The sequence below is a fragment of the Sceloporus undulatus genome, chromosome 8, assembly GCF_019175285.1.
Source record: "Sceloporus undulatus isolate JIND9_A2432 ecotype Alabama chromosome 8, SceUnd_v1.1, whole genome shotgun sequence".
NCBI classification, from domain to species: domain Eukaryota; kingdom Metazoa; phylum Chordata; class Lepidosauria; order Squamata; family Phrynosomatidae; genus Sceloporus; species Sceloporus undulatus.
The window spans coordinates 28,224,989-28,249,446 of NC_056529.1; the positions used below are offsets into that span (position 1 = coordinate 28,224,989).

Sequence of the window (24,458 nt, forward strand, 5' to 3'; positions counted from 1 at the left end):
GTACTTTGATTAAGATATAATTTACACTGCATAATTTAGCTGCGTCTCAGAGGAGCAGCCAAATCATGCAGGGTGCTGAAGGCATCATTCCCTCGCCAGCCACTGGAAATCCTTCTTTCCATCAGAGATTTCGGCATAGAGATTAACAAGTGGAAAGCTGAGAGTCTCAGGAAATTGGAACCTGTCTCCATCTCTATGTTCTGTGCTTTTTCTACCCCCCTGCAAGAATTGCTACATACCATACATGCAAACACAGCCCTGATTATCACTCAATATCTTTCCCTCCTGGTGGAGCCGATTTCAAAATACAGTATCATGCTGTTGCATGCCTTCAAGTCATTTCCAACTTACGACGACTCTATGGCAACCCTATATCAGTGTTTTCTTCACAAAATTTGTTCGGGGGAGTGTTTGCCTTTGTCTTCCTCTGTTCCTGTGAGAGTATGACTTCCCCAGTGGGTTTCCATGGCTGAGAAGGAATTCAAACCCTGGTCTCCAATATCATATAGTCCAACTCTCAAACCACTACAACACACTGGCTCCCAACTGTTTTTCTACTTCTACAAGCATTGCTACACACTTACAAACACAGCCCTGGTTATAACTTAACACCTTCCCCTCCTTATGGGGCTGATTTCAACACATCATGCTACAAATGCACACAAGATGAGTCAAAGCTCCGATACCTGCTGTTCTCTGTGAAAACTGTTCTTCTGTTTCTTAAACTCCATCTTAGGCAACCCGCATGGCAGAAGAGCTGCGCCAAGAGCAGGATCACTCCATGCACCTGGAAAAGATCAAGAAGAACCAGGAGGTCACCATCAAAGACCTGCAGGTCAAGATTGAAGAAGCGGAGCAACTGGCTCTTAAAGGAGGGAAACGCACCATCATGAAACTGGAGACCAAAGTAAGAAAACATTACTGGATGACTGTCTACCCAGCAGAAGGATCAGTCACTTTCTCCTAGTGTGGTTATGGGCAGACAAGAAAAACACCTTGCCCACCTTGGGCCTTAGCATCTATCAGTCCTAGCTCCTATTTCTTCTCCCACAGATTAAGGAGCTGGAGACAGAGCTGGACTCGGAGCAGAAGCGCCATGTGGAGACAGTGAAAATCCTGCACAAGAACGAACGGCGCCTGAAGGAGCTGGTCTTCCAAACGGAGGAGGATCATAAGACCAACCAGCGCATGCAGGAGCTGGTGGAGAAGCTTCAGAACAAGCTGAAGACATACAAGAGACAAATTGAGGAGGCGGTAAGTACTTTTAAAAGTCTTCCCTTTCCCAGACAGACATCACCTAAGGCAGAAGTGGGCAAAATGTGGCCTGTGAACACTACTGCTGGTCCCCCAAAGCCCCCAACCCATCTATTGCAAAAACACCTCAGCATACCCATACCTCTGTTTTCAACAGAGTCTTTCTCAAACTGGTGACAGAAAATGAAGCAATGTCACTTCCAGTTGCCATTTTGGGAAAGATTCCAAAGAAGATACTGTAGAGGTATTTAGGAGCACTGTCAAGAGGTGCAGGTCAAAAATAGGTCCATGGGTAGTTGGCCACCCCTTAATTTAGGGAATACTTGGGCCAGCCTAAGGCGTTTTGCTATACGCCCCCTTGTCTAAAAGAAGGGTTTTTTTGAACCTGGATCTTCTAACACTCGAATCCATCCAACATTCAGCAATGGTGGTCTAAAGTCTACTGGAAAAAAATGTTATTTCCCTAAATTAGAACAAAACAACAAAGCAACAACTCCTAAACAAAATAGAAACATACACATGGAATCAGAATGTATATAAATGAAACTGAGGATGTGGTACTGAGTATTTTCTAACATGTTCTTTTTAAGTTGTGTTCCAAACTCTTCTTTGGTTAATTCCCTGCAGGAGGAACAGGCTAACCAGAGCATGGCAAGGTACCGCAAAACCGTGCATGAACTGGACGATGCCGAGGAGAGAGCTGGAATGGCTGAGTCGGCCCTCAACAAACTACGCACCAGGCACCGAGTTGCGGCAGGCAAAGCCTTCACTTCGGTGGAAGTCATCCAGGTCTCCAAATCCACCAGTTCCAAGTCGTCGGCCGAGGAATAGATTTCCCCTCTCTGAAGCTGCAGCTGGTAGGTCTTTGCATTCCTGCCCTTGCTTTTACGGGCTCCTGGAACTATTTACTATTGATTATAAAAATTTATAACCTGGATTTATACTCTGGAAAGAGGTGTAGTGGTGGTGGGCTATGTGTGTGTTTATGCCTCCTAGTTGCCTGTCAACGCATGGCCGCCACATGACTTTTATAGGGTTTTCTTAGGCAGGAAATACCTTGCAATTGCCTTCCTCTGAAATATAGCCTACAGCACCTGGTATTCTTCGGTCTGAACCTGTTTAGATTCCAAGATGAGATTTGGTGCCTTCATGTTGTTATCTCTTGTCAAACTGACCTCGACTTCTGGCGACCCTTGAATGAGGAGACCTGTTCATCAATTGAGTTGCTCAGGCCTTGCAAACTCAGGACCGTGGCTTCCTTGACCAAATTACAGTGCAGTCTCCCTATTTTCCTATTGCCTTCCACTTTACTGGGCATTATTAATTTAAAAAGTGAACAGCGTCAACATGAGTTTAGAGAATAGTAGATACCTCATGCTGTTCTCTTCAGGCAGCAGATGTCTTGGGGTCATCCCTGGGGAGATATGCTGTAGCTACGCTTTGATGGAATACAACAGTGATGCTTAGACAACATGGAGAAGGTGTGAAAATTGTGCAGCCCTCCAGATGTTGTTGGACTGCACCTCCAAGAGTGGCTGAGTGACTGAATGGGTCGTTACAAAAGGATGCCCAACCGTGGCCTGGATCTCTCCCTCTTCCTTTGTTGAATTTTCTGTTGTTCTTTAACTCTGGCCTGATACAGACAGGCCAAAATAAAGCCGCTTCAGGCCACTTTGGAGGTATGCTGCTTAAATGATGCATGTATACTAAGAGTCCAGAAGCCGCACCAAAGCCATGCTCCAGTCCTAAGGACTGGAGTGCAGCTTTGGTGCAGCTGCCAGACTCTTAGGACACATGCATCATTGAAACACCATACCTCCAAAGTGACCTGAAGCAGCTTCATTTTGGCCTGTCTGTACAGGGCCTCTGTTTCCTTTGTCCTCTGCATGCTCACCTTCTGTTTTCCTGCAATATCTAGCTCCAATAACTTGTTTTTCTTTACAGGCTGATGGACAAAGTACCTCCAGGCAACTGCCTCTTCTTGCAAGATTGCTAGCATAGTGATGACCGGAGCAGCTTAAGCCTATTGAAGGAGAAAAGAAGGAGGGTGGAAGTGGTGAGCGTCTCTTGGGATGCGAAGAAGGAAGAACGCAGGGATATAATGCAAACAAACATCCACATCATCATGCAAGAGCTTGAAACCTACTATTTCCCCTAAAGCACATTTTTTACAGTGCCTTCACGGTGAAGGTTGTCATTGACATGTTTTCTGAGTTTGGAACCAGTCTGTTTTTAAGGCATTTTCATGTCAAGGACGGAAAATGTTACGAAGGCGAGGCTTGAGCTGTCTCTTGTAAATAGTTCTTCCCACTTAGTTTAAAGCATAGTCTTAATAAAGCTTTAAAGAAACAAGTTGTGGCTGGGTTTATTCGTTCTTCATGGGCTCAAAGGTGGACTCACTGGGAATCTTAGGGAGCAAATGGTTTATCTTTTGCTCTGCAAGGACTCTACATTCCCAGAGAAGTTTGTGATACAAAGGGTTTATACATCACAATATGCCTCTACATATTGATTTCAACATATACCTATATATGAACACATACTTATTTGTGTGTTAAATCCAAATATTATTTTCCCTCAGTGTATATTTAAAAAAATATTTCCATCTTTTATATTATTATGGGGCCTAGCTAAAGTCTAAACCCTTAATTTTATTTCTACACACTTTTTATATATATATATATATATATATATAATTTGTTATATTATAATAATCATTACTCTACTCTACATTTACTCATATATCTATATATGAACATATACTTATTTGTGTGTTAAATCCGAATGTCAATTCCCCTCACAGCTGGAGCTTTTCATTTTCAGTCCCCCACAAGGAGTTCAGCACCCATATTTCATTTATTTATAAATAAAGCACATATTTATATATCCAGATTAACATCTCTGAGGAAAAATGTCCCTAAAACCATCCTGAACAATGGTATATTTTTGGCCAAAAAAGGTAAAAACGTTTCCTCAAAGTCCCTAGACTTCAGGCTCACAGCCTACCCCTTTAACCTACATCTGTAACGCCTTGCTTTGTCTCAACTGCGCATGCGCACGGCGAGAAATTTATTCCCTCCTGCGCTCTAATCCGCGCAGGCGCAATGAAAAGACAGAAAGCGCGGGGAGGAGCTTGTTTTCACCCGCTCTTTCCCTCGCCAAGATTGCGCGCAGGCGCAGTGAGGGAGCAGCCGCCGCCTCGCTTTCTTAATGCGCAAGCGCAGTGAATACTAATAGCAGCAACTATCAGAATGTTAAGGCGCAGACGGGCGGCAGGGCTGTCGTTGCTAATCCACGCAGGCGCAGTAATAAGAAACCTGGCTCGCTTCTTCATAAACCCAATAATACTGCGCAAGCGCAGTGAATGTCAAGCAATTAGAGTGGAGGGAGGGCGCGCTTTACTTTTTCACGCAGGCGCAGTAAAGGAAGAAGATTCCAAGTCTTGGAAGCTGCGCAAGCGCAGTGAACAGCAACTCCTACCAGGCCTGTGTGAACTGAGTTGCCGGTTAAGGCGCTCGCGGGGAGGGAGAAGGGGCTGGCTTTGCTCCTTCGCGCAGGCGCACTGGGTTCACTGAGGACTCCGCGCATGCGTGCTGGGCGTCGCTGAGGACTCCGCGCAGGCGCACTGGGCTCGCTGAGGACTCCGCGCAGGCGCAGTGCCGGTGTCCCACAGAGCGGGGCCCTCCTTGGCGGCCGCGCCTTTTCCCCTCTCATTCCGTGAGAGAAACCCCGGCGTCGCGTTGACTGACCAGAGTCCGCGAGCCCCGCTTCCCTCAGCCCCAGAAGGTGAGTGCAAAGAAGGGAAGGGGCTTCGTAGGGTTACACCGCATCCACACTGCGGAAATAATCCGGTTTGGCACCGCTTTAACTGCCCTGGCTCATTGCTAGGGAATTCTGGGAGTTGTAGTTTCTTGTGGCAGCAGAGCTTAGGCTAAATGTCTCACAGGACTACAGTTCCCAGGATTCCTTAGAAGTGCGATCCAGGGCAGTTAATGTCTTTTTAGACCCCTAGTTATAGTTGAGAAGCAGGCCTCATAAAGAGGATGGTTTGACAGCGCTTTAACTCCCATGGCTCAGTGCTGTGGAATCCTGGGATTTGTAGTTCCTTGTGGCAACAGCTCTCTCCTAAGTGTCTCCCAAAATGACAAATTCCCAGCATTCCATAGCACTGAGCCGCGGCGGTTAAAGCGGTGCGATGGATGCAAACTGTCCTTGTTCTTAAATGTATATTTAAGTTCTTTGGGTTGAACTTTGGTTAATGGAAGGGTTTTGATCCTGAATGACGTGGAATAAAGCGGTGAAAGTAGAAAGCGACTGACCTTGGGAACTGCTATGGCAATGAACAACTGTCAATAGAGAGTCAGCGTTGAAAGTGTTCAAATGCAAGCAGCCGTCATTGTTCCAAGAAGAGGGTTGGGAAATAATCCGCTCGTCCCTCTGCATCTGCTGGGATTAGGGGCACAGGACCCCATGCATGTGGGGGAACCACAAATAACACAAACACTATGGTTTTTACCTGAGAGGACACCTCTCTAGGGATCTCTAGGTCCTCCAGTGCAACTCCATCATACAGACATAGACCATAGAATTGCGCTGGAGGAGCTACAAAGGCTTAGTGGAGTGTCCTCTCTAGGACTCTCTAGGTCCTTCGGTGCAACCATAGAGTTGCAGTGCAGGACCTAGATATTCCTAGAGAGAACATATACATAGAATCAGAACCATAGAGATTAAGAACCGTGAATAATCAAATCGACAAAAGTCAAAGCCGCAAAGGTGAAGGAATGAGTGTAATGGCCAAGCTACATACGTATATATATGTGTAGTGTTTAAAAGTAATTTGGCTTAAATCAGCCAATCCTGCTCTGTGGGAACAAGGAAAAAGATCTGTCAGGTTACTTCACCTATACTGCCCTGTTCAAAACACAAACACACACACACACCTTGATTTGCAAAACAAAATTCCCTCATCGTCAGTCTGTGTGTATCTATTAAGTTCTATCTGTCTTGAACAATCAGTTTAAACAATCCTCCAAAACATTTCCAAAGACATAGCCATGTCAGTCTGTGGAATCACTGCACAGAGAGACCTTGTGGCATCTATGAGGCTAACTGCATCTGAAGAAGGAGACTGAAGTCTGCAAAAGCTCATGCTGCCGATTTCTTTCTTTCAGGGTGCCACAAGATCCCTCTACCTCCAAAACATTTGTTGTTGAATTTGTCCTGATGTTATCAGACAGAATTAATATTAGAGAGAACAAAGTTGGCAACATCTAATCTAAAGCATTGCTCCTTGCGAATTTCAGCTTCATCCAGCTTGTGATTTTAAGGCCATTCCTTGCTCAGGATGTCCCTGCACCAGTTCTTACTAGAGCCAATCACCTGCCATGCTTGGAACAGAGACCGAACCCGTGAGTGTCGCCTTCATTGCTGCCTGTTGTTACCTGACCTGGTTGTTTCTTTTGACATGTGCATAAAGTTGGACTGCTCCGCTTTTTTGTGGTGTAGGAACCTATCCCTAAGTTAAAGTCATTGGAATTATGCTCCCTGCAACTCCATTACAATGTGAAGTTTAAACCATACAAGTGATCTTTCTTCCTTGCTATGTGTTTGCTGCCTATGTTTAAGTCATTGGCTTGGTTGATTTTATATTGGTACTTATATTTTATGTGTTCCACTGTTGTGCCACTGTATTAGATACTAATCATTTTTTATACTCATTACACTGAGATTTCTTTTAGTTGGGAATACTGAATGAAGTATGTTGGTATATACTTTTTCAGAGCATTCTTTACACTAATCATTTTGTCTTCTTTGCAGAGATTGCCATTAGCCCTAATAACCACGAAGTCCATATCTATAAGAAGAGTAGTAACCAGTGGGTGAAAGCTCATGAGCTGAAAGAACACAACGGTCACATCACAGGTAAGAAGAGCATCTGTCGGAGCAGATTCTACCTTGTCCATAATAACAGATGGCATGTTTTGGTCATACCTGCAAAGACACTTTAAGTCTTGCAGTTTTAACCTTCTAAATGTAAAGTGTAGCATCACTTTATTTTGAATAAAATAGTAAAGTTGTTATATGATTATTTGGACTCTTCCTATCCAGGAATATCTTGTTAAAATCATGCCTCAGTTCCAATAGTGGTAGTATTTTGATTGCATGTAATGACCCATATTCAATATAAATGATTGTTATAGTTGTGTTTGTATGAACTAGGCATGAATTCCTTGTGTAGCCCACTTAAATTGGGAAACAGCGGCCCCGAACAGACAGGCCAAAATAAAGCTGCTTCGGTTCACTTTGGAGTTATGCTGTTTAAATGACACACAAATCTTAAGAGGCCAGAAACTGCACCAAAGCTGCGTTCCAGACTGGAGTGAGACTTTGGCACGGCTTCCGGCCTCTTAGGACGCATCCATCATTTAAACAACACACATCCAAAGTGACCCGAAGCAGCTTTATTTTGGCCTGTCTGTTCAGGCCCAGTATGTCTTTACTTATAACTATGTAAGATGCCATAGCACAACACAGATATATGTGCTTATTCAAAATATGCAAAGCTAGTGTGTTGGTACGTATGCTTGTAATAAAATACCAGTTTTCTTTGAGTTTCATCAGGCCTTATTGCTGCCTGCTTCCTTGGAAACATGATTCTGCTTTTCAAGGTAGGAGAAGAGGTTCCCTTGGAACCTCTGATGCTATTTCAGGTGCAGTAAACATTCTTGCTGAGCAGGATGTTGCAGTAATGGCAAGTGGATGCAAGGATTCCTCATCTACGTTTTGTGTCCTCCGATTGGAAACAAGGGGAGAGCAAGTGATCATACCTGGAAGGTTTAATAGAGTAGTATAACCAGAACTATGGTAGACGGTCATGTGCTGTTGAGCCGTTCCTTCCTCCTACATAAAGCCAATCTCCAAAGTATTGTGGTAAACCCAGGAAATTGAAATGAAGCAGAGAAGGAGCAGATACAATGTGTTATGCTGTGTCTGCTAAGTGCTTACATTTAATGAAGTTATTAAATAGTAACTATTAATGTATGCTGGGTGTTTTACTACAGTGTTATTGTTCCACTGCTTTATATTGTAAATGTGGTCTGACTTCCCTATTGTAACAAAACTCATCCTATGTAACACAAAAGAAGAATTCTGCATGAAAGCAGAGAGACTGATACAAATGTATCATCGGTGAGAAAAATTTGCATGGCAGAAATGCATTAAGAGGAACTAGTTGAAGTTTACACATTGAGGAAAAAATACATTGTATTAAAAAGCCTAGGAAGATGACCTACAATGCCTCCATTTAAATTGCCATTTTGAGTTAAGAAGTTGCATCTTACAGAAACAGATGGGATTTGTATCTAGGACACCTGTGTGCTAGCTATATTTAACTTCTATTTTGGGGCCTCCTTTCTAATCAAGATATATATATATATATATATATATATTTTAGAAAGCTTAGGCTGTAAAGCACAGTAGGAAGGAGGGAAAAATCCCACATATGTGGACTTAGCAAGATCTTTGTCATCTTGCTTGTCACAAAAGCTTAAGTGAACATAATCTGTGGGATGCCAATTAAAATCTAAGAAAAGAAACAGTGCATCGCTTGGATGGCGTGCTGCTCTATTTTGGGGCGAATCCTTGATTTTTGGCTATGATCCCTTGTACAAGTCACAGGGATGAGAGTGCTTGTAATTAAAATAAGCCAATTTTAATTAAGTTTAATTAACAAATATATTGCATTTTAAGTCTTTTAAAGGAAAAGCTTGAGCTGCTTTCCGAAGGTGTAATATGCTTTAAATAAAGGAAATAAAGGAAGGTAGAATATGCTCTTGGAGTATTCCCTGCCTAGGAAAAACCTATAAAATTCATCGGGTTGCCATAAGTTGACTGACAACTTAGAGACACATGTACACTTATGTATGAAACTATATGAAATGAGACACCATTAAAAGTTATGTTGGCTAGTTCTATATTGTCTATGTAGATAACACATGTATGAGTGCTTAGCATTTTGAGTATACAAGGGACAGATTTTTTTCTGAGGTTACTTCCTATCTGTAGTGTGTTAAGAATGAAGATGGTCTCTACATTTGCTGTATGTCACTTACCATTTTTGGGGGGCAAAATGGAGGTGCTGTGCAGGAAATTGACTGGCATCTTGAAACACCAAGATCATCTTGGAGCTTTCTTGCCGGGGCTTTTTATGTATCATCAGAAAGATGTGGGTTTTTAAAAAGGGTTTTTCCTAATGTTTTCTGTATATTTCATGGTGAAGGTGTCTCTAAATTCTTTTGGTTTAGCTATCTCTTTAGCTAAGGGTGAAGATACAGTAGTTTGAAAGAGGCCTCATTTCCCACAGTCTGCTTACTCATTCTCTTTTTACTCCCATGTTGCCTTTTGTCAAATAGCTCTTGCCGGTTTTGAAACAATACAAAAACCTGTGAAACCTGTTTTCTAAAATGTCCATAGAAGGACTGTACTGTACACAGCAAGAGTTGCAATCGCTCTTTCAGGTCACCTTTAGCTCACTGAGAGAACTGTCTCCACATTAAGAGAAATTTTGAGATAAAATCTTTTTCCAAAAGCTGACATGAACTTAAAGAACAGAGGAATGCTTGAGATGATTATTATGGGCCTGCTTTTCATCACTTCATGTCAGGGCTGTTTATACCATCCAAGAAGTTGCAGACTCTGTAGTCATAGCATTTTCCCATCTTCAACAACTTGTCATTGCCATATATTTTAAGCCTACCCTCCAATCTCTGATTGTCATGTGTTCCCTTATTACAAAAAAGGCCAAGGGTGTCCTTCTAAAGCAGGAGTAGGCAGAATGTGCCCCTGGTGCAGTCCTCCTACATCTGTTTTGTAGCCCCCAACACTTCCAGACTGGTTGAAGTCACGGAGCCATGACAAGTATCTTGTTTTGGGAGATACTGGCCCCATACAGACTGGCCAGAATAAAGCTACTTCAGGTCACTTTGGAGGTATGCTGTTTAAATTATGCATGCGTCCTAAGAGTTCAGAAGCCACGCCAAAGCCATGATCCAGTCCTAAGGACTCTTAGGATGCATGCATCATTTAAACAGCATACCTCCAAAGTGACCTGAAACAGCTTTATTTTGGCCAGTCTGTATGGGGCCATTCTCTGGCCTAAAAGTGCCAGAGGCAGCCACCGTGCTGAAATTACCCATACATTTTAGTCCTGAGCAACGTCTGGATAAGAACAATCTGGGTGGGAACCCTGCAGCATGGCACAAAGAGTTCATCATGGGAAAAAGGCAGGGCATAAATATGAAGCAAGTAGTAGATACAGGTTTTGGAGTGTCTTCTGTGATGAATAGGGATTATTTTATTTCCTTTACAAAAAACAGTATTGTCTTAATTGCAGGAATTGACTGGGCCCCAAAGAGTGACCGTATTGTCACGTGCGGTGCTGACCGTAACGCTTACGTCTGGAGTCAGAAGGATGGGGTGTGGAAGCCAACCCTGGTCATCCTGAGGATCAACCGAGCAGCCACCTTTGTGAAATGGTCCCCACTGGAGAACAAATTTGCTGTTGGTAGTGGAGCCCGACTCATATCTGTATGCTACTTTGAGTCTGAAAATGACTGGTGAGAAGACTGATGTCACTTGCTTCTGTTAGAATATTCCTCAAACTATTTTTGTAATACAAAGACCAATTTGAAATATAGGTTGATGATTATCTGTGAGCTCTGGGCTATTCAGGGTTTGGTATTTAAGCCTTTTTTCTTCTCTAAATTATTTCAAGGAAACCTGGCAAGTCTGTCTCCTCATGACCACTGTGTGTTTTATCATAGTCAGAATCCAGAAAATCACAGAATAGCTCCATCTGTCTAAAGAACCCTTCAGTCTTTCTATGTGTGCTTGAGAAGTTCTGTTGCTTTCTATGGCCTGTTACAGACTGCCAAAATAAGGCTGCTTCAGGTCTCTTTGGAGGTATGCTATTTAAATGATGCATGGGTCCTAAGAGTCCGGACATCGCGCCAAAGCCACACTCCATTCCTAAGCGCTGGAGGTCAGCTTTGGTGCAGCTTCCGGATTCTTAGGATGCATGCATCATTTAAATAGCATACCTCCAAAGAGACCTGAAGCAGCTTTATTTTGGCAGTCTGTAACAGGCCTATATCACAGATTATGATACCTGCCTAGTATTACTTTTGAAACTAAGATGTAAAACAAATATTTTGTGAATGTAGCTAGTTCATTTGTTCTCCTGAGATCTACTATAAGGCAAAAACGGAAGACTTGTGTGACTCTTGTAGTGCAGTGCCAACCCCATAATTAAATGGCAGCAGAAGGAGATCTCTTACAGAATTTTTCTGGTCCTCTCTAGGTGGGTAAGCAAGCACATTAAGAAACCCATTCGCTCCACTGTCCTTAGTCTAGATTGGCACCCCAATAATGTTTTGCTGGCAGCTGGATCCTGTGATTTCAAATGCAGGTAAGAGAAATCAAAGCTCCAACCTTTTTGTCAGCAAGGCTGAGCTTCAGAAGCTTGATCCAAACTTGGAGATGTTTGGAACACTGGTACTCAAATATGTAGCAAAGCTGTGGCACTGCAGAATTTCCTTTGGTGTTTGGCAAGTATGGCTCTAATTATGTGCAGAATAAACTTGTGTTGCTTAGAGTGGCTTGTGTCTTGAGAAGTTAATAAAGAGATGACTCCCTCTTCTGATGATGTTCTTCACCTTCCTTCCCTCCCTCCCTCCCTCCCTACAATGCCCTTTTGATATCAACAGTCTCAATTGGTCTTCCCTAACCTTGAAACCCTGAGGTCTCAGTTGGGTATAGTGGCAATTGTAATTCTAAATACATCGGGAAGGTTCCATGTTTTGGAAGACGGCTGAATTTAATATTTTGCCCTACTTGAGGAAGGCATTTGTCTCCTTGTGTTACTCTGCAAAATGCCATCTGCCCTCATGGTGCTCTGCAGATTAATTGGGCCAGTTTGGCTTATTGGGGCAAATCATACTCAGTAACTGGAGAGTGGACACTCAGCCTGCCTTTTGTATAACCATTTAATCCTGTTACTTTTTGTTTCTGAAAATGCAAATAAGCAGTGTTTGTCTCAAAGGCGAAACTCTTTACAGAACTGTTAGGTCTGGCTGCTCTTCCAGCCACCCATTGGGACAGACTGGCATATTGCTGGCTTTATGACCCAAAATTCTCATTGGTGATTTCATACGTAAAATTAACTTTCTTTAAATGCAGTGCTGCTTTTGGATTTTGTAATCGTTGCAAATTTCTCTCGTGTTTCATTACAATTTTCCTCTGAAGTATGAGGTGTCATTTAGTATTCCAGACAAATTCCAGCTTGTTTAAATCCCCACTAGATCCTGTCATCTTTAATTGGATATGGGACATAGCTTGTCCTGAAGCTTATTGCAGGTTGATTTGGTATATCATTATTGTCAGTTATCTGGGCTTTTTTCAGTACCGGTGGCTTCCTTCCCCACTCAGCTTCTCTTGATGAAGTTCTGACGTGGCTTCCCTCATTCCCTTGCCTATAACCATGAGACTTTTAGACTGAATATCTTGTCTTATATAATTAGCCCCTAGCCAGACAACCCAAGATGCTGGATGTCTTTGCTGTGGTCTCCAGGAGCTTACATGCTTTTCTGATGCTCACAAGCTGGAGTTCATTTTATGTGGAGTGTAACTAGTGAGAGAAGCCCCCGGCTGCTGCAACAACAGCAGCATTTCTTCTGCCTCTGCTGTTTTAATTGGTCCTGGCTGAGCTTGAAGCATTTTACTCAAAGGAGGTAGTGATAGAGAGAAGGGCTGGAATCTCTTTGCTATTGTGGAACCAGCCAAGTCATCTCCAAACCCTTGAGTCATGCAGCCAGTACAGATATAGTTGTTAAGGGTCTAGGAAAACAGGCTGGGTTCATTGATAGAGTGTAGAAAAGATACATTTTTTTGGACTGCAGCTATCAAAATCCATAGCCAGCGCCCATGCTGGCCAGGGGTTCATAAGACTCTGTGCCCCAAAATAAACCTTAGTAGTCCAAATAATGAATCAGCCTTTGAGCCCTGTTCCCCTCTGAAATTTCTACCTATATGGAGGAAATACAGAAATATTACAGGCACCTGCCTTGTCTTATGATCTAAGTGTCAGCAATATTATGAGGCCTTGATAGAGACATTTGGGCCTTCTGTTGCCTCATCCTTACTTAACTAGAGATTGCAAGCCTGGGACTTGGTGTACACAGGCATGTGTTATACCACTGAGCTGTTTCCTCTATTCTACAAAATGAAAGTAAAGAAACAGCTTCATGAAGGCAGCAGCAACAAGAGGAAAATGATAATGTGTTTGCAAACCAGCGCTTTTTCTGTTGTCCAAGTACCCTCTGAAATAAGCATCTAAACCTAGCTAATGATGGGAACCAGGTGGGACTGTGTCTTGGGTTGAATCATATCTTGTGTTGCCCACTCCGACAATTCCGCTCAAAAATCAGTCTCTGCCAAGGTTAGCCATGCTAACTGGGGATGACGAGAATCCGAAAGAACTGCAGGGCACCAAGCTGGGGGCGGGAGGCTGTTATAAATAACGATGGAGCCATTTTTGATAGATGCTTCTGCTGGGTCTGCAGCCGAGCTTTGCAAAAGCATCCTTTCCACAAAGCAGGAGACTGCTTTTTTTCCCAAGGAGATGCTGAAACTCTTGACTTAATTAGAGGTACAACCTGAGATTTTCAAGAGGCAGCTCTTGACAGGTCCTTGTGGCTTTCTTCAGCATATCTTTTATCCTATCACTCCCAGCATGTATTAGGAATGTTTAATGCTGCATTAGAATCACTGCCGTCGAGAGAGACTCAAGCTGATTTCCAGCTCCTTTTGAGTTTGGAGCCCCTAAGTTGAGAAGAGAAGGTTAGGTAGGAAGAAAAAAAAACCCTACCCTTATTTTAAAAAAAAGCAACAATATTAAATCAAAAGGGTCTTCTTTTATAGTCATGGTTACCTGCAGTTTCTCTTCTAGTTCAGAATAAGTTATTCCTGTCTTGTATAAAAGCATTTTCTGCCTTTAACTACCATGCCCTATTTCCATATCTTAATAGAATTTGTCTGCTTAGGCTTTTACAAATGGTCCTCTTTTTAGTTTAGCCCAATGCCACTGTTCAGTCCTTCAGCAAGCTTTTCTCATTTTAAATGAATAGCTTCATTTTTGTTGATATGCAGAGTTTGGGGTCCTTCAGCTATCTGAAGACATCTGACTTTTTGAATAGTTCTGAACCCCAAGCTGATTGAAAAAGTATTCAAGCCTTGGTGTTATGTAAATCAGAAGGGAGGAAAATACCATAGCTATGTAACGGGGAGGATTACAGATCTGAATATGTAGATAAGAAGCAAACAGTCAAATAAAAATATTATTAATACTATTGAAATATTTTGCCACCTCTTTTGACTAGCAGCATGCTCCATCTTAGTGGCATTTGCTCCACTTCCCCTACCTAAAGTTAAACAATCATGCTGACCCTGTTCACTTTTGACTGTGAGTAAAAATAAGCAATCCTTTTTCACTCAACCATTTAATATACCATGCAGATGGGATAACAGCTGTCCTTCACTGGCTTGCTTCTTCTGGCTGGCGTATTAACCAGCTGGTCTGTTTGAACATTTGTGAGATCAGGACAGCCTTCCATGGGAGCAGTCACGTACAATACAAAATGCTGGTTTTTTCAGACTGTGTTCCAGAACATGTTGGCAGCTTATCCAGAGTTTCTGAGAGAAGATCAGGGTGGGCAAGGCTTCTTGAAATTCTCTTTCCCCTGCACTATAATGTATGGCTGCAGGGATATGAGTGTCTTCAGGATCTCTCTCTCTCTCAGTTTATTTGAGGCAATGCTGAGGGCCTGACTGGTTCTCTGGATGAACACTCTGGAATAGACCCTCTCAATAGGGCTCTGAATTTCCATGACTGATCTACAGGAATACCTTGGTGGACAAATTTATGTGGCAGGTCTTCCCTAAAGGCTGCAAATCTATATATGAGTTTCTATATAAATAAAATTGGTCTTATTTCTGAGCAGTTTTAAATATTGAGAAAAAGAAAGTGACAATGTGAAGCTGTACCACTTCAGAGCATAGGTTTGAGGAAACTCATTTTTGCTTTTCCACATTGAAACGTTGCAGGATTGTATGTATGTAGCACATGGCTGAAATGAATGTAGGTGAAAGCAGTAGTGATAACACCAAGTTCCCTACAAACTGGCCCATCTTTTTTCCTTCCCTCCTGTAATTTTCTCTTCATAAGCTACACCTCCAGGACCTTTAGTTTACCTGTCTTAACTTTAGATCCACTTTTCTGGGTCCTTGTTTTTACATTAAAAATGTGTGCCTTCCATTTTAATTAGCCATACTTTTATTTGTAGCTCTCTTGTTATCCAAGATAAAATCAATGGAACATGACCATATGTTAGATTTTGTAAACTGTATTCTCCAATTTTGAAACATTTCTGTAAAGCTTGTTTTCTAACTTGGATGTGCAAGATTTATGCATTGTGAATGTTTGTGGGAAGGGCGAAATGGCTGCTGTTCTACCAGAGACAGATGTGGGGGTTTCCTCTTCATTCTCCCACTTGCTTCTTACTTTCAGAGTGTTTTCCGCCTACATTAAGGAAGTGGACGAGAAACCGGCCAGCACACCCTGGGGCTCAAAAATGCCATTTGGGCAGCTAATGGCTGAATTTGGTGGCGCGGGAAGTGGAGGCTGGGTCCACAGCGTCAGTTTTTCTGCCAGTGGCAACCGCCTTGCCTGGGTCAGCCATGACAGTACTGTGTCAGTTGCAGATGCCTCCAAAAACATGATGTAAGTAATGTAGCATAAATGCAAGGTAAATATTCTTGAAGGTAGTCACAGTCAGGATGGCCTGAAGGTAGGAGCCCTCAGCACTGCACTGATCTGGGTGTGCCCTGCTTATTTGACAATCTAGACTCATAGAGCCCTTAATTTGTTACATCAAAGCCTTCAGGCATAGTTATGCTTGCTGCATCTGAGTGAAGGCTGCCATGGTTATGATGTCCTGATGGAGGGCTCCTCTCTGAAGTAGTGATGGGTCTCTCTGCTATAATTCTGCTTCCCATGCTATTCCCTGTCAGCCCCATCTCCTGTTAGAAAGTATTGGTGTAAAATTAAGAGCTACAGTATTTAGGGAAATCTGCCAGCTGTTGGCTGATGTTGGAACTACAGGCTTCAAGCGTGCAGATATGTTTAGATCAATTAAATTGATCAGTGCATTTTAAAAGGGAAATAACTTCATGTGCACAACCCTTGGCCCTCTGAGCATGTGTACCAGTTATTAGAAGTCTGTGTTTCATGATCCTGGAGCTGTACTTAGGATAGACACACATCCTCTTTTATGATTATTAATGTAGATAAAAGCTGACTAGCTGAGCCAAGGCATTTCTGAAAACAGTCATGCTAATTTTTGTCCCAGCAAACTCTTTGCAATGCGCCAAACTCTTTGCAATGCGCTGCTAAGTAAAATTTTAGTGTGGTGCATCACTAATATCTTTTTTTGGGCTTAGGGTCTCACAGCTGAAGACCGAGTTCCTCCCACTGCTGAGTGTGTCGTTTGTCTCAGAGAACAGCGTGGTTGCTGCTGTAAGTGTCTTCTCTTCTTTGACTTGTAGTAGATTAAGAAGCAGCAGGCACTGCAGAGAGTTAGCATCAGGCTGTCAGCTCCAGTAGTGCAGTCCAAAGGCCTTAGTCTCCTAATTGGACCATGATTATTGTACTCATAATTATTATTATTATTATTAACCTTTATTTATAATATTTATAATATTTCCAAATCAAGAATCACTTCAGATATTCCACTACACAGTGTATGGGAAAGTATGGAACTTGTGTAAATGTGTTAAATTAAAACAATCCACACATACAATTTATCATTTAAAATTTACAATTTAAAAATCATCTGGATAGACCTGCTGGAAGAGACTGGTGTTTTAAATCTGGATGGCATATTTAGCTGTCAAATCCCTTCTAGCAAGTCTTTCCACAGTTTAGGAACCAAGATGTTCTCTATAGCATGCCTTGTTGGCTGTAAGTCAAGTTTTCCTCCACCTGAGCTCCAGTCACCATCCCATCTCAGCTCTTGGAGGTCTCTTATCTAACAAGGGACCTGATTAGTAGTGGGTCAGAGAGGACATTTGTTGCCCCATCTTTCATCCAAAGCTCAAGTCCTGGTTTTCTCCACCACCTTTTACCTCAGGCAGCCTGAGTGAACGAGAGTGACTAACTTTCAAGGCTGAGTGAATTTGAACTATGGTTTATCCTGTTCTAGTCTAGCACATCACTTAGTGATCCAGAGGAAGCTTTTTTAGGACATGGAAGTGCTTTCCATGTGAGAAAATAGTCATTGATTAGCTTCAGGACTCAACTTTTAAAGGAGAAAGTGATGGAGTTAAAGGCTGAAGCAGACAAGAAGTCAATTTGAAGCATTAACGAAACATTCTGCTGTTTTCCCCCCAGGGCCATGATTGCTGCCCAATGCTTTTCAACTGTGATGACCGTGGTGCCCTCACCTTCATTTCTAAGCTAGACATTCCCAAGCAGAGCATACAGCGCAATATATCAGCCATGGAACGTTTCCGTAACATGGACAAAAGAGCCACTACAGAGGATCGCAACACTACTCTGGATACCTTGCACCAGAACAGCATCACGTAGGTACCACAGGGGTTTTGCCATATAAAAGGAGAGACATACCTTGCTGGCTCAGTTGAGAAACCCATCCAGTCCAGCATTCTTTTTCCTAGTGCAGCCAATCCTGATGCTTTTGAGCATTTTGAAAGTTTGTCCTTCACCAGGTCTTCAGAGATGATGTATTGTCTCTTCACTTGGAAGTTCCATTTATGGATCAATGAAAAAAAATCCCTTTTGCTCTCTTCTGTGTCTGCAGTGTTTTGTAGCACATAATACAGAGTGAGAGATTTTATTAGAGCTTTAGAAACCATCAGTATCAAAGGTTGTCCTAACCTAGTGAATATGTTTTTTCTGGGAACCTCTCTTAATATAATCTAACTTGCCCTTTCCCAACCTAGCATTCTCCAGATGTGTGAGACTGCAACTTCAATCACTCTCAGCCATTTTGGCAATTGGGAATTATGAGAATTGTTGTTCCACGTTCCTGGGGTTCAACAGATTAGGAAAGAGCAATCCTGTTTATTTTGTTTTTTAGATTTTTAAAAACTATTATATTTACTGTTTAACTTATTTTGTCAACTGTTTGTGTTATTTAGCTGGAAAAGTGCGCTATAATACCTTGAAATGAATACTGTAACCCCACATTTAATACGTATAGAGATTGCTTTGCAGGAGGAAAATGAATAGGTTGCATGTTTAATATCATAGTACAGAAAATGACTAGCTTGCATGCATAGTGCAGTATCGTTAATATTCTGTCTTAGAGAGAGAGAGAGAGAGATTGTGTTTGTTGTGTGGCTAAATATGTACCATATCATATTGCTTTCTAGCCAAGTGTCTATTTATGAGGTGGACAAACGAGATTGTCGCAAGTTCTGCACCACTGGCATTGATGGAGCAATGACCATCTGGGACTTCAAGGTATGCTTTCCTGGCTCTGCCCCTACCAAGCAAGCTTCACACATTGCTTTGCTAATCTCAAAAGGACCACCCTTCAGGGGCTTAAGGATAGTGTCACCAAACTTCAGAGGTTTCCTTTCCAAGCTGTGTATGTGACAGGTGCTGGTTATTATTGTTTATGAGATCATTTTTGTTCATTTTAGGAATCCTAGTAAAACCCCTTGGTTGTCCTCCAGCCAATCTCTAATTGGATTTCTATAGCTATCTAGGTGGGAACCAGGGTTCAGATCCAAACATATTAATTTAAAGATGTTCTCAGGAGGAAAGTTGCTGGTCTTCTCCTCCCTCTGCAGTTGTCTGCACTCCCTGGAGCCCTTTTAACAACACAGAAGAATGGAATGTGTGGGCTATTGTGGATAGAGAAAGTTGCCCCCAAGCTGCTTGGCATTTCTTCATGGCTACCTTATGATTAAGGATGAATAGCCATAGCCAGAATAGTTTCTAGCATTCTGCACAACATGGCCACTAACCATGCTGCCTATTTGCTTATAGGAATTTTAGTCTCCTCCCAGCCACACACCCACAAAAGTCCAGGCTCTGACATAGTTTCGCAGTGGAGGACTTTCTATAAAGGCAGAAGGTCCAAGGATCAGTTCCTGGCGTTTTCCAGTTATAAGATTCTGAAGAGGTGGGAAAGACAGACTTTCTTTAGGCCCACTGAGTCACTGCCAGTCAGAGAAGGACAAGTGGTAGAAAGCTTCAGCTTCCTACATTCTGTTGTAGCTTGTGCTGATTCCCTCATTAAAATTAGGGAACCTAAAGACCTCCAGGTGTTTTGGGCCTCCAACTGCCATCAGCCACTGTTGGTAATGGAAGCTGCAATACCATGGCACTGGAAGGGCCTCTATTCTACACAGCAATGTGGGGTGGGATAGATCCTGAGAAGAATAAAGCCCCAAAATTGTAAATCCTGTAAAAGTAAGAATATATAAAACATCAGACCTCAGCGTTGCATTTTGCCTCAGCGAATCATTTTCATGTTTGCATTAAAACACTGAATTGGAAAGGAAGCTTCTGCCTGTTTTCGTCTCCATCAGCCACCTTGTTACTTTCATATTCCTCTTTTCCATCTTGCAGCTCAGTGTGGACTGACCAGCAGATGTCTCTCTTAATCTCTTAGTTATCCTTAGATCCTAGCTGTCAGGCCGGCGTGTCTCACAAAGCTGAGAGCTAACTGGGAATGTTTTCTGTTACGAGTTGGCACAGCCGTAAATTTTAACACCCCGAGCATATTGAACCGTGGCACTAGCCCTGGATGAGATGGCAGCTATTGGTCACTTAGTCAGGCCTGTGCAAAGAATTCAGCACTTCTCTGTGAGGAAATGCTGAATTCTGTAACCTCTATAACTTTGTGTAAGTTTCAGCCAAAACTGGAAATGCATAAAGCTAGGCAAATCATTGTATCCATATTGCCAGCCACAGGGAACCTTATTCAGGCTCTCTCCTGTGCATAGCTTCTGAAATGTCTGCAGGTAGTGACCTCATGCTTTCAAGCATACTTTATTTTGTTGTTCATAAGGAATAGAAACTTGGTTGCTCTCTTAACAAAAGCTTAGGTTCCCATTGCATTTTGTGTTTAGTATAATATTCTGCTCATTCCTAGAACTGAAGATTTTACTCAGTTGCGATGGTTTAATATTTCTGTGTGTTTCCCCCCACTCCCCCCATAGACACTGGAGTCCTCCATCCAAGGCCTGCGGATCATGTAAAGCTGGCCCTCTGTTCTCTAGTAAGACAACTCGCGCTGGCACCTGCACAGACTTGAAAAAGGATGGTGAAGATGGTCACTTTTTGAAGCACTGAGAAAACGACAACTGTGGCGGATTCCCCCCCCCCCCCATTCATCATCCCCCATTTGGTGAAATATGTTGGTTTGCAAATCAGCTGTGATTGTAGTATATATTTGGGTTTTTTATTATTATTATTATTATTGGTTGTTTCATTCCATTCCTTTACCAAAGCTGCTCCTTAAAATAGTTTATTGCAGGAAGTATGAATCACTAACTTAAAAGGGGACTTTTAATGTAAAACTTGTCTGCTAGAAAATAAAAGAGAGAGAAAAACTGTTCTTAGTACACTCCTTCGGTGTAATGTGTGGGAGAAGAGAGCAGAGATTAGACATGCTCCTTTTTGAACACCTATATGTGATGTTAACACAACATTGTCCCTACCCCTTCCTTTCTTCTGTTGACCACCATCAGCCTTGTGAACTTCTTGCCCTCCTAGTTGGGAATGCCTTGCATTGCATGTTTGTGTGTCTGGTTTGGGGAGAAGTCTTGGACCAGATGGAGAAGCTGCAGAGTGGGATGGGGAAGGGACAGTCTACAGGCAAGGCATGGAGGTAATAGCCCAGTACTGTTTTTCTTTCCAGAAGCTATTATTTGAGGCATGCTGCTCCTGAATATGAAGGTTTCGTTTAGTGCTTGTAGCTAATAAGTCTGTCTTCATAAATTTCCCTAATCCTTTTTAAAATCTATCCAAGCCTAGTGACTATCACAAAGTCTTGTGGCAGTGGCTGTTCCACACATTATATGTCTGATGAGAACTGCTGCTACTTGAAAAACAAAAACACAACGGTATCTCATCCTCTGTAGGTTGTATATCGCTAGCCCTTGAATCCATCTGTCTCTCCTACACAGTTTCCTCTGGAGGGAAAAGCGCCTGGACTTTTGTCACAAACAGCCAGGAACCTGAAGCTGCTTCCATATATCCACCTCCTCCAATGTTGGGCTTGAACTGTAAGCTTTTGGGGAGATCAGTCTTGGCTGAGAAACAAGAGATACACAGAGTAGGTAACTTTACATATAACTTGAACAGAAACCTTAGAGGTGCTCAAGTTAATAAAAGGAGCAGAGGTACAATTGGCAAGATTCCTGAGGTGGGAAGGGAACATGAGAAAACAGGAGGCCCTATGGTTTCTTGTTATGGTATTAAGTATAGATGCTGGGCATTAATAAAGCAACAATAATGATTGCAGATGATCCACAAGAATTCATCCTAAATAACGGGAAAACTGAAATAGTCAAAAAGTTCCCTTGGATCAAGTATTGATCAGAATGGAGACTGCAGTCAAGAAATCAGAAGAAGGCCAGGATTGGGAAGGGCAGCAATGAAAGAATTGGCCAAGATGCTAAAGTGTAAAGATATAACTGAACACTAATGTGAGGATCATCCAAGCACTGTGTTCCCTGTCACCATGTACAGACATGGGAGCAGGACAGTGAAGAAAGCCAACAGAAAGCAAATGAACACTGTGGACAACCAATAAGACAAACAAATGGGTTGTAGGACAGATCAGGCCTGAACTCTCCCTGGAAGCCAAGATGATGAAATTGAGGCTATCATGAGAAGGCATGAATCATTAGAAAAGACAGTGATGCTGGGAAAGGTGGAAGGGAGTAGAAAGAGGAATGCCACATGCTAGATGCGTAGATTTGGAGCAGGGTTCAAATCCCCACTCAGCCATGGAAACCCGCTTGGGTCAGCACACTTTCTCAGCCTCAGAGGAAGGCAAAAGCAAACCCGTTCTCTGAACAAACCTTGCCACAAAACCCAATGATAACTTCACCTTAGGGTTGATATAACTCAGGAACAACTTTAAGGCATACAACAACAATAAGAAGAAAACCTGATTGAATTGATGTGTTCACCATAAGTCAACAAGTGTCTTGGAACTGACACATATACACATGATCACATTTCCTGTCTCAGATTTTGCTCCTGCTAGGAATGCAAGAACAAAGGCATTCCTGCCCAAAAGAGCGAGCCTTGGCTGACGGTGACAGTGTTGATCATTGCCGTGTTTTCATCCCACTCCCATTCTGACCAAGACTCTTTGGCCCATAGCCTAGAGCTGCTTCTAACTCAGCTTCCGGTTGTTAAATTGCCTAACTAACTGGAGGAAGAAGAGGAGGAGAGAAGCTTGCATCAGGCCCTGCCTTTCTGGCCAGCCCAAAGGAGGAAGTGAGACGAACAACAGCTTGGGGGGAAAAGTTGCCTTGCAGACAGAGCAAGAGAAGGGCTTTGCATTTGCTGAGAGGTGAGTTTGCTGGAAACAGCAATGGGGAAATCACTTCTGTCTGGCCTGCAGAGAGCTCTGGGTCAAAATGCTGCTGCATCTGTGTTTAACTATGGGGCAAATTTTTCACAAGTAGAATTCCTTTAGGCACTTAAGTGCATAGGGCAGGGCTGGGAATTGTATGGCTTCCAGATGTTGTCGGAGTGCAAAAGCCAGAAACCCAAATCGGCAGTCGGCGGTGAGAAATGTGGTTCCCATCCCTGCCCTATTGATAAGACACTTTCTTAAAGCGGAGGTTTGCAAACCGGGGTCCCCAAATGTTGCGGACTTCAACTCCTAGCAGTCCAAGCCAGTATAGTCACAAGTCACCGCACAGAACTTGTCACCGTTTGGGGCTACAAAAACCTCCAAGCTAGTACAACCAGTTGGCTGAGGAATAATGGGTGTTGTAGTCCAAATCAGTAACTTCTTCAAATGGCGGAGGCATCTACAACAAGTGATGCACTGAAAGCATGACTGTTAGGGGAGTAGGCATGTATGGAGCCATTTATATTAAATTGAATGCAACTCCTATGATGAATAAATGACAGTATTTTCAACTGGGGGAAAGCCTCAGAGGAAAGAAAAGCTTTCTAACATTGCAGTCTTAAGCCTGTTTTGCTCAGAAGTACTGTGTATATTCATGTATAAGTCTACAAGTTTTAGTCAAATTTGACTCCAAAAACTTAAATCGACTTATCCATGGGTCAATGTAAATACGGTACTTTACCATCCCTTGGTAAAATGCAGATGTTTTGGACTCCATCTCCCAGAATTCCTGATAGTTGGTCAAACTGTCTGTGGCTTCTGGGAGATGAAGTGCAAAAACATCTGGAGAACCAAAGTTTGGGAAGCTTTGGAAGTTTGGGAAGCTACCCTCATCCATGGGTCATATCAAAATCCATAATCTTGACCCCAAAAACCTGCCTTCGTCTTATACATGGGGACGACTTGTAGTCAAATATATACATATCTGAGTATCCCTTGCCCAAGAAATTAGGTCGCCATAAATTGAGAGATGACTTGAAGGCACATGTGCGCACATACACACACAAATGCTCAAAAGCCCAGCTGTGTTTCAGGTTCCCAGATAAGCAGATACAAGAATGTACTCGGAATATACTTTAAATCAGCTGGCTTTAAAGTCTTTGCATGCGTGGACATACATGTTTTCCAAGGCAGGCGCTGGGCGTTGTTCCTTGTCCCGTTTGCCAAATTTCCATCTCCTTCCTTCCCACCCAGCTGCCGGTAACACACAACACCCTTCACAACTTGCTTTGACGTTTCTCTGCTGTAAATATGTCACTGAATGAAATGACCCTGTAAAAAGGATTGTCCTGCAAAGAACAAGAAATGGGTTCAAGTCTTCTGCTGTTATAGACATTTATGATTTGAAACACTGCAATGCACTGATATGAAATACAAAAACCCATTCAAAAGCATTAAAAGAAATCATATGGAACATCACCGGAGGCAGCAACAAAACTGGTTTTTAAAAGACTGAATTGTGGT

The 24,458-nt window shown here is 42.6% G+C and overlaps 3 protein-coding genes across 8 annotated transcripts in view; 2 read left to right on the top strand and 1 right to left on the bottom strand.

The window, feature by feature from the left end:
• Positions 1 to 3,308, top strand: part of LOC121914191 (myosin-16) — a 33,523-nt gene extending 30,215 nt beyond the window's left edge. The window contains exons 41-44 of the mRNA XM_042437375.1: positions 737 to 907; positions 1,054 to 1,254; positions 1,882 to 2,111; positions 3,199 to 3,308. Of these exons, the coding sequence (XP_042293309.1) occupies positions 737 to 907; positions 1,054 to 1,254; positions 1,882 to 2,085 (576 nt within the window). The 3' untranslated portion in view covers positions 2,086 to 2,111; positions 3,199 to 3,308. The remainder of the gene's footprint in view (positions 1 to 736; positions 908 to 1,053; positions 1,255 to 1,881; positions 2,112 to 3,198) is intronic.
• KPNA7 (karyopherin subunit alpha 7) overlaps positions 1 to 5,703 on the bottom strand; it is a 50,239-nt gene extending 44,536 nt beyond the window's left edge. For 2 of the 6 annotated variants that reach the window (XM_042437381.1, XM_042437380.1), the window contains exons 1-2: positions 3,149 to 3,261; positions 687 to 787 (exon numbers count right to left, since the gene is read on the bottom strand). The gene's annotated coding sequence lies outside the window, so the exon portion shown is untranslated. Of the gene's footprint in view, positions 1 to 686; positions 788 to 1,004; positions 1,130 to 2,625; positions 2,665 to 3,148; positions 3,278 to 3,400; positions 3,501 to 5,573 lie in introns of those variants that run through there. The other 4 variants (XM_042437377.1, XM_042437376.1, XM_042437382.1 and 1 more) reach the window with 4 other exon arrangements.
• Positions 4,888 to 20,957, top strand: ARPC1A (actin related protein 2/3 complex subunit 1A). The gene is made up of 10 exons (XM_042437383.1): positions 4,888 to 5,040; positions 6,558 to 6,662; positions 7,072 to 7,176; positions 10,646 to 10,868; positions 11,612 to 11,719; positions 15,875 to 16,087; positions 16,807 to 16,882; positions 17,756 to 17,949; positions 18,760 to 18,850; positions 20,560 to 20,957. Exons 2-10 carry the CDS (start codon positions 6,599 to 6,601, stop codon positions 20,596 to 20,598), a joined length of 1,113 nt encoding a protein of 370 aa, XP_042293317.1. The 5' UTR covers positions 4,888 to 5,040; positions 6,558 to 6,598; the 3' UTR covers positions 20,599 to 20,957.
• The last annotated feature ends 3,501 nt before the right edge of the window (positions 20,958 to 24,458 follow it).